General features: G+C 40.6%; 1 protein-coding gene across 4 annotated transcripts in view; it reads right to left on the bottom strand.

Annotated features, from left to right (window-relative positions):
- Window positions 1–781: 781 nt before the first annotated feature.
- Window positions 782–10,288, bottom strand: part of SUGCT (succinyl-CoA:glutarate-CoA transferase) — a 336,115-nt gene continuing 326,608 nt past the window's right edge. For all 4 annotated transcript variants that reach the window (XR_012585571.1, XM_074575598.1, XM_074575603.1 and 1 more), the window contains one exon: window positions 782–1,119. Coding sequence is in view for 3 of the 4 variants with exons in the window: in XM_074575598.1 (XP_074431699.1) it covers window positions 956–1,119 (164 nt within the window). In the remaining variant the exon portion in view is untranslated. The remainder of the gene's footprint in view (window positions 1,120–10,288) is intronic.

Genomic DNA, 10,288 nt, shown 5'->3' with positions numbered 1-10,288 from the left:
AGGTTTGTCAACTCTCACCGTGTTTTTATCATGGGGGTGGGACCGAGTCAAAAGTTTTGCACAGATTTTAAGCCTGCGTTTTCTCCATAGCGAAAGGGGCTTTGGATGGCAACTGGAGTCAGAGACAGGGATCGGTGCCTGCCCACAGAACTAGATCGAGACGTCTGGCAAGTTCTGGTATTTGACATTCAGCATATGGTTTTGTGTGGATCAATGTTTAATTAACAGTACCATGAGCCTTTCTGAATAAAATTACAAAAGACTATTCAATCATAGTTTGTCTCTCAACCGGTCTTGGAACGGGCTTGTTTCATAACTGAAGAACTGTGCCAATTTCAGCTTACTTCTGCTAACACACTGGGATTGTCATAACCACGCAATGTAATATAAAGGCATATTGGTAACTGGGAATACCAGGGAACAGAAGTGAGTTTTGCAATCGTTATTCAACCCATGATTTAAAATAGAGACGAATAAAGAGTTAATGACTGATGATTCTGTTCAAAATGAATCAGATCAACCACCAATTTGTACGTAATTGATTTTCTACTAAAATAATTGTACAAGACAGCTTTCTGCAAGTGGAGAGTCTAGTATACAGATTTTTAAGGTTCTGCTTCTTTTCACTAACATTATGTCCTTCTGGGGACAAACGTTTAGGTAATTACTGTAATTATGATAAGAACTCCCATTTCCCATATGAAGTACAGAAAATGAGTAGCCACAAAGGACTGTATAATTACATCTACCCCCACCTCCCCCCAAAAAAATCTTTCACTCAGACAGTATGAGATTGTTTATTTGATACATCAGTGTTAAAATCATACAAACACACATGGAAGAAAATTAGGAATTAAATTATGTCTTCTCTTTGAGTCCCATTAGGGGAGCTGAAGGGAGCAAAGAGAGGACAAAGTAATGTGAACTCAGTGTGAAGGAATGTAGCTAATGTTCCTTATCTGACCTCATGCTGAGCCACAGCACCAGTGCGGAGCAGCTCTTCTATGGCATCATCCTCGTAACCCAGCATGCCCTTCAGTATCTCCACGGTGTGCTGCCCAACGAGCGGAGGTGGTTTGGGATGTGACACAGCAAATTCACTGTATCTGACACCTGGTCCTGTAAAAAAAAGCAGACAGGAGGGAAATTATTTTCAAAAGCTACTGCCCATATGTATATTTAAGTCTCTATGTTAGTTTAAAGGAAAGTATCTCATTTTCACAGCAATCTTACCACAGTCCTTATCACAGAAACGTTGTATTTTTGATTTATAGATTAAAAATACATTTGAGTTCAGAATAACGTACTAATAAGCCGGTCTTAAGTAGTTCACCCAGATGCAGAATTGCTGAATATTTGTCCAACGTTAAGAAAGTCCTCCCCTTGTTCCCAGTGGTGTGTACATCGGGGTGCACCAAATCATACTACTTCACAGGCCGACCACTCTCTGCTAGCTGAACGACAATGCCCGAACAATGCCCAGCCCACGCAATGGGAGGTGGTGCAGAAATCCCCACACTCTGTCTACAACAGAAGGCAGCACAACCGTAAGAACGCAATGAAATATCATGTTAGCACGCTGTTACTGATGCCGGAGCAGTGCACCGGACGATGGGAAGCACCATCTCCAGTTAGCAACAGCTCAAGTACTTCTGCAGCGTGCCCCATTACCTTGCAGGGACATAGAACCGACATCATGCCCAGCAAAGACATTTCCAGCTTGTTTTATGCTTTCTATCAAAAGCATAGGTAGCAGCAGCCATAAGAAACTCAGCAATGGTTTATTTACTCTGGCAAGGATAATTTCACAGGTGGAAATAACTTAGAGAAGCTGGCAACAATAGAAAGTCTTTTATGTCTATTGCAGGTAGTCAGATCTCACTTTTTAGCAATCCTCTGTAGTGAACTGAACAGAGATTTCAGTATAGTTCCTTGCAGACTAGTAGCTATACCATTACTATCAGTCTCAAAAGAACGAGCCACAAATTTACTCTGGGATCAAAACTGCGCCACAGATTTACTCTGGGATCAAAACTGAGGTACACGCTCCGTGTATGCATAGAAAGACTAACTGTTTTATACAGAAACAGAGAAGAATAATTTCCCAAACTGTCAGCTGAAAACTTTAATACAAAAATTCAAGAACCTTTGATGCTTTGGACAATTGGCAAAAGGATTCCTCTATTCGTATTTATGGTCTTTATTATATAATCAAAAAGAATTTACAGAAACAGTTATACTTAGTTATGTCTTTGCCCATGACACTACAGCTTTACTTAGAAATGCAAAAAAATACATAGGGCATCTTAATAGGCAGAACTGTGTTTGACTTCCTTCTGAAGGAAGAGGATGTCAACCAGCAAGGGAAATGAACCACAGCAAGAAGTCATCCTATAAGGGTATGAATCGCAAGTTCACTACTTGAGTTACTACTTATTTGAAGAGAGATGCTGCCAAAGGTCATGCAGCATGCCAAAATATGCCATTTTTTCAACAGTCTTCATCAACTGCGATCAAATCATTAATACAGTAAAGGTATTCACCTCCAAGTAGGCTAAAATAAGGTAAAGGATGCTTAGAAAACAGTTTTTTTCAAGCTGATTTGGTACGTTCCTGATGAGTATGCTCCTGGAAGAGGTCAAGGTACGGTACCTGTGTTTAATGAGGAAAGGAGGTTGAACTGGGAAATCACAGACCAAATTACTTAACTTCAAGTTCCATTAAATACTGGAGCATATAATCACACTGAAAGTACTCAGGAGATGAGTAACAGCCAGCAAGTATCTATTAAGAATAAATAGTGTATGCTTGATCTTTCTACAAGGAGAAGGGCTGGAGGTGAGATCCGTCCCATCTAACTCTAGATGCCAATAGCCTAGATATAGGTGTTTAGTTGCTTAGACTCCCTTTGGAGTTAATGCAGATGTAAAGACACACGTACAGTCTAGTTCTTCTAAGACACTGGTAAATGACTAAACCTGGCTAGACGAATTGTGATCACCTGTGCTTCTCCAGAAAGGAGAGTGTAAACAAATACCTTAGATGCAGACCTCTACCACCCAGACATCTAAAGTCAGGTGAGATGACGCTCCGACCACTAGGATGCCGGATCAAGATTTGACTTTCAGAAAGAAGATTCCCTGCTATTTTCCATAAACTCACTAAAGAAACATGGTCTAGGTAAATCCAAAGCCAGGAGCGATACTGAAAGGGAAATCATATTCAGAGAATTCCTACCTGGGATGATCTAAAACAGAAGAATGTTTCAAGTGAGCTCCAGAGCAGTCTGTTCAGGATGAAGCACTAACCAGTGTATTTTTAGTGGGTTGGCTGAGGGAACTCAAATCATACCTGATCAGGTTTCTGAGGACTTCAAGCTAAAACTGACTGTGAAGCAGATTTCACAATGACCTGGCTATGCTGGAGAAATGCTCTGATAAAACAGGGTGAAATTCAGTAATGTCAAGGGGAAGGAACTACATTTAATTTGATTTGTACAGGGCAGGGGACAAATAGCAAGGTAGGAATAGCTAGGGGTTATTCTAGATCACAAAGTGAAGATGAGTCAACAACATCATGCTGTTGCGAAAAAGGCAAGCGTCATACAGAGATGTACAAACAAGAAAGAAGCCTGCAGGACACATGAAATAATTTTTTTTGCTCTGGTTAAAGCTGTCAGGTCACAGCTGGAGCAGTGTCTGGTGTGGGGCCCCCACTGCACAGCCATCTGGAACACCTGAAAAGGTTCTACAGAACAGCAGTGGAAACGATCACAGAAAACACATCAAACTGAATAAAGTGGGATTGTGGACCTGAAGAGAAGGGCCAGGGAAAAACATCTTCAAAACTGTCTTCAATAAATGTAATAAACAATCACTGCCACCACCACCAAGAAAACCCCCAACCCGCCCAAAAATCCACGCAACCTTTCTGCAATCCTTTTTCATATCCATGATGACTGAGAAATAATTTATTTAAATTGCGAGAGAGGAAACTGAAGTCAGGTACTAGAAAATAAACTTTTAAAACGGTAGGGGTAGCAAAATGCTGAAACAGGCCATGTGAGGAGGCTGTGGAGTTCTTATCAATCAGATCTTCAGGAATAAGAATTATTCTAGCATAGATGTTCCTATGGCTGATCCCTGGGGCTTGCTGATGCATTACATGATCTCTCACAGTCCCTTTCACCCACTGATATTCATGAAAGCTAAGAAACAGCTCACATCAGGGGTAACTTTTCTATTAACTTATTCCTCCAATTCTAATCACTTTGAACGCAGTTCAATTTTCAGAGGAAATCTCAAGTGAGAGATCAGTATATTTTAAAGGGACAGGTGACATCACTAGACAATATTTGTATTAATTCCTCTTCCTAGGACTGACTGAGGGCTGAACTGGCACTAGTGCAAGCCACAGGAATGATCTATCTGTGCCAACTGAAATGCTTCTGAAGATAATTTCAGAGCAAAAATGCCCCTTAGAGATTTATTAGTCTAGAAATTCAATGTAGCCACAAAACTATTAGGCAATTTCTATTAAAAAATATAATAATATATAGATATAAAGCAATTTTATTTCAGGTGTGTGTATCTGAGAAGTCTTTATACCAAGAAATCAGCAAACCCTCAAAGGAACTAGTTTAGTTGCTATACTCTTTTCACTTGCTTGTGCAAATTTTTGCTAGGATAAGAATTGCATATCTCAAACCCTGGGATTTTGTGCAGTTATATCAAAAGACACAGAATAAAGCCCTCTAATGAGAGAAAAACAAAATTGACATTAAGTGTACAACAGGCATAGAATGCTTCACACTTCCCAAAGAAATTAATCTTTCAAACCAGAGCATGCTAGAAAATTGCACAGCAATTATAAAACCAGTGTCTTCCTTGAGCTTTTATTGTCTGATGCATAATTCATCATGCTACTTTTCACTTTGATAGAGTTATAAAGTTATCTACATTCATTCAAAGGAGCTACTTGCTAATGATCCATCATTAACGATTCTCTGTTCTTTCCTTGTGTAACTTCTACTTGGCTTCTGTCTCAATTAGGAGGGTGCAAAGCTTGCCAGTCAGGCTTCAGCAATCCCACGCTCCTACTGAACAACGCTCCCAGAGAGCAACCAGCAGAATGCTATGCAAATGCTAATTAAACACAACTGCCTTATGAGGAAACCATCCCTTGAGGCAGAGAGAGGTGAACTGCTTTAATTAAGGTCAGAAGCATTTGCATGTGGGTGAGTAACAGGGAGTCTTGCAGATGAAAACAGGCCTTTGCTGGGGTGGAAGCAGGGTGACTGGTTGGAGGAGGTAAGACAGCGGTCACCTGTGCATCCTGGCTGTAAGCAGGACACCATACCCAATTCAGCCATGAAGTTAAAGGGACACATACCACCACCTGAAAAAAAGCAATGAAGGAATGGGTGGCAGCTGTGATTTACCTTTGTCCTGTTAAAAGGAGCCTGCTTCTCTTTTTGCTTTGATTATCATTGCCAGTAAACCAAAGCGCTCTTTCACACATTTAAATTCTAGGCTAATCCTCTTTTCTTATTATTATCATTTTGAGTTTGGCACAGTGCTAAGATACATGCTGTGCACACTACATAATGTACAAGACTTAATACTGTAACAATAAATCAAAATTTGTATTGGGTGCAACCACAATGACAGCTGTACCAAGATATCCTGAAGACTTTTCCGGTACTTGAACACAACATCGTCATAATAAATTCTATTTCGTTGGTGCCTATCTACTATAGCATCACTAGGCATCAAACCAAGCTTTTAGGTTAAGGCATACTAAACACATTAAAGCAAAAGACAAAAATGAGTTAAAACCACTGAAACAGGTCCACAGGAGGGGCCCTGCAAGAATGAAATGCCTTTGAATATTCACCCTGAACAGGTGAAACAGGCGGCAGTCTTTGCAATCTGTCACTGGGCATTGCTGAGATTTGGGGCTGCAGAAGCAAAGTCAGTTTTACTCCACAGTAGCAGAAATTAAAGCTGAATTTGAATGATATTAAAGGTGCAAAGCACAGTATTTAAAAGTGGATAAAGGTAATAATCTTTGCTTTGTCCAGACAATAGCAGTCTTGCAGCATTGTGCAGCAGTCACCAGATAACACTTTTCCTAAAACACAGGTTAGAGCATATTGAAGCAATCTAGCTCTCAAACTATGTAGAGGGAATCAGGCCTGGGGACAGCCAAGCTCAGGGGAAAGTCATGATTATTTGTTATTATTCAAGTGGGACAAGGAAAAGAAAGGGGAAGTTTGAACTAATGTGCGTGTAAACATTCTGCTTGCAACATATCATCTACATTTGCAAAAAAGAGCAATGAGAAACCCAACACCACTCATTCGTTAGTTCTACCCCAGCTCACAGTGCGGTTCATATACATGTAGGAATCACATGAAAACAAACCAAACACTTGTGCCTCTTCCAATAAAATGGTGTTGCTACATAACAGTTTTGCAATTCCAACGAAATATCATCAACAGTCAACAGCGATGGCCCAGAGCCAATACATTTGCACCCAGATCCCATATACGCTACAGGTCAAGTGTTTGGAGCATGCAATCGGCTGATTATGAAACTGGCCTAAAGGAGGATCAGCAGGAAAAAAGCAGTGACTTTTATGGCAATGGAAAGGAAAACAACCCAGAATAAGTCAGCAAGAGTGGCTCCATGGCAGCCATGGCAGACCTTTGGGCACTAGAAGTGATGTGTGCAGGGATATGTTACCAGGAGTAGACCAGGGATTCTTTATTTTGAGTGCCTGGTCTCTTCCCTTTGGTCCCAGCCATGACTTCTGTCAATCCATGATTCACAGCTGAGAAGATGGGGTGCCCAAGCACAAAGTACAGCTCAGCTTGGCTACACTGCCTTTATACCAGACTTCTTCCCCTTGATGTAGAAAAGTACACACAGACAAAAAAAACTCATTAAAAACTCCTGCTAGTATAAGTACTGCACATAGGCTTCAAGGAAATCTCCAGAATGAATGATCCGCTCCATCTTAACCAGGGAACTACCACATTTTTCTGTTTCTTACCACAGATCTGAAAGTTTGGGAGCTTGGGGGACTTTTCAGGAATCTATTTAATCACTGTGAAAAATCCTTTCCTTTTGCATTACATTAGCGCTAGTGAATTACCTTTTAAGAACAACTTGTAATAGATTTTTTAAAAAGCAATTAAGGAGATAATATTCAACGACTTGCTCCTCCTTCTCTCGCTGCAGCTTCCACCTCCTCCCCCACTTAGAGCACAGCCACACAAAGTGTTCACTTGGCATCCAGCACAGCTGAGAAGGCGGAAAACTTTGGCAGGATGAGTAGGAATGAGTAACTGAGAGTGGAGAGGATGGACAAACTTTTTCAAATGGTAATAAAAAAAAAGTAAACCTGCCCTAGGTGCCATACAAACACAGATATAAATAAATCAGTAAATATTAGTAGTAAATAGCAAAATCAGTAGGGCAGTAAACAGTATCAATACTAGAAATATCTACAAGCCATCTGTTTACCTTTTTTTCATTTGGCCAATGCTGACTGCCATGGGAGAGTTATGAGGACCGTACAATGTCACAAGACTCAAGAATGTAAAAACTGAAGCATTGCGAGGGGAATGAGTTGACAGGCAGAGCATAAACATAGTTTATGTGTGATAGCCATAGATGGGTGTCTAAAAATCAGACCACTTTTAAACCCACACTCAGGCATTCAAAGCATCCATTACATAATTCTTAAAACCCTTTGCCAAGTACATTTATAAAAGTACTTTCTTACCTGAAGCTGCATATATAGAAATGCATTAAAAAACATTTTATGTATTTCCTACCGACCAACATCCTGGATATAATCAGTGTAAATACCACTCAACATTTATATAACGCTTTACGTTTTCAAAGTGTCACCATACTAACTGTACCTAATTAATCTTGCTTGACTGCTGGAGTAAAGGAAATCATTTATCAGTCGCTCTGGTTGCATATTTGAGAGTAATCCCACATAATTACACCATTCGAATAACGCAATTTTGGGAGAGGACTCTTGGCACCAAAAAGCTTTAAGAAAGTCGCAGTAAGGTGGTGTCTACTGCTTCCCACGTGTATCACCTCGCAACGCTGAAAATTTGGCCTAACTTTTTGTACAGACTCACATGGTCCCTCTCCTTCCCAAAACCCCCAAAGACCTGAAGAGAAGATTCAAAGAAAGACAGGAAGGAAGATGACCAGGAAGAATACCCAGAGGTAGCAATTTTAAAGAACCGTAAATTCCCTAGGTAATAATCTGTAGCTCCATTTCCTAAGGAAACAAATTTATGTGTCTGTGCTGTCTTTCTAATCATCTGTTTGTCTGCCTTGTTCCTGCCACACACAGTAACTTCTGAACCTGTCAATCTTGACAAAAGTTTAGAAATCCCAAGAAAAATTAAGTTCTTACCAGTGTTGTGAAAACTGGCAACTGCTGAAGGACAGACACCCAAATGACTGCCCTGATGACATTAAAGTGAAGAACTCAGCTGTAATATATTCTGTTGGGCTGCAAATGGCTCACCAGTAAGTACAGACGCAGCAATGTAAGAGTCACCTAGCACATACTGCCCTTCACTGGGAAGACAAAGCACAAAGGACATGAGGAAAGTTGAGGTTATCATAAGGACTACATAGAGGGTTTATAAAGGATGCAAGTCTGAAGGAAAACAATATTTAGTTCCAGTGTTCATGGAACAACTTCTTCTAGGCGTCTTTCCTACAGTGTGTATTCAGTCTGTGCAAGCCCAAGGCAAGGAAGTTAGAGACTTCTAGTTTAACATAAATTGCTACTGCAGGAAGGAGCTGAAGAACAAGATGGCAAAGAAGAGTAACTGCGAGAAGCCCTGCAAAACTCAAAGGAAAAACCCTACAGAGGCAAGCCTAAACTACTAAAAATCCTAGCTAAAAGTGTAATTTGTACCAAGTCATAACCTAATCAATACAAAACTCGATATATAATCCCACCACAGGATGCGGGTTAACCACAGGATGTGTACCTAATGCAGAAATTACGGGGTGAGGCTGAAAGGCTTGTGCTACGCAGGAGGTCGGACTATATGATCATAATGGTTATTTCTAGGCATAAAACATACGAATTTCTGAAAAACAGTAAAACTGTTTCCACACAACAGGGCTCGGGTTAAAATGACCCACCTGAACCTCCTCTGATACTTAGGAGTTCAAGCCACATATTGTTTCATGTAGACTTCTTTACTATAAACCCAAAGGTCTTAATTACTGTATCTTAAGGACAGTAATTAGTGAGAAGTGTGTTCCTAGTATGGAACAAGAAAAATCAAAATGCTACCTGAAATGAGCCTATTGTACGGACAGAGAATTGCCTAGTTGCGACACGCTCACATGATCCTGGAAGCTGAATCATGTCCCCCGCTGCGCAGGAAGGCAAGAAGCTCCTCAGGGCCCTCCTACTGAGCCTGGTGAAAACTATTTCCAAGTTCCATGCCTTGTGGTTAGTGTGACCCTGCACGTCGGAATAAGACATGCCAGCCAACCCAGAAAGTGTCTGTATCTCCTCAGTACACCAATTTGTCCTTTCCCGTGTCCTGTCTCCAGATATAGGTTAGATTCTTTGGCTCTTCTGAGACCCCAAAAGTAATCCTCTTGGCCAGCTGTGCATCACCAGACCGGGAGCAGATGAGCTCTTCCTTACTCTTTAGGCAACCAACTGAAGCCCAGATACCTGAAGTGGATTCTAGTCTCTTAATTCAGGAATGCGAGACAATGCACACTGAAGAACATACACAGGATGATCCTAAGGCTGGGTATAATTTTCTCTCTCATCTCTTACTCATTAAGCGGCCCTTTTTCAGGCTAGGAGGCTTTAAGCTTTTTCCAAACAACTGCCAAAAATAACTAACAATGAAAAACCTTTTGGCCTTCTTTTAACACAACTTTGAAAGAATATTCAAAACATTCTCCTAACCGCCTTTTGAAAATGCCTTTATGGCTATGATTCTATGATTCTATGACAAGTCTGATCTTCCAGCTCCTAAGGAACATTTTTCTGTGGCCTGTCCTTGAAGTCTTTGTCTAGTTATTTCTGTACCCTTCTGTAAGCGTGGACATCAGAACAGGGCACAGATTATTGCAGAGAAGAAAACACATGTTTCTACGTCCCCTTTTTATACCTCTAAAGAGCAGACCAGCTCCTTTTGATACACCTTGTAATGGGAATTTATGTTAAGATGATTATTTGTGATGGCTCCAATTACGCTTCTCTAAGTCAC

This window comes from Larus michahellis, chromosome 2 (assembly GCF_964199755.1).
Source record: "Larus michahellis chromosome 2, bLarMic1.1, whole genome shotgun sequence".
NCBI lineage: Eukaryota > Metazoa > Chordata > Aves > Charadriiformes > Laridae > Larus > Larus michahellis.
This window is presented reverse-complemented; position numbering and strand designations above follow the sequence as displayed.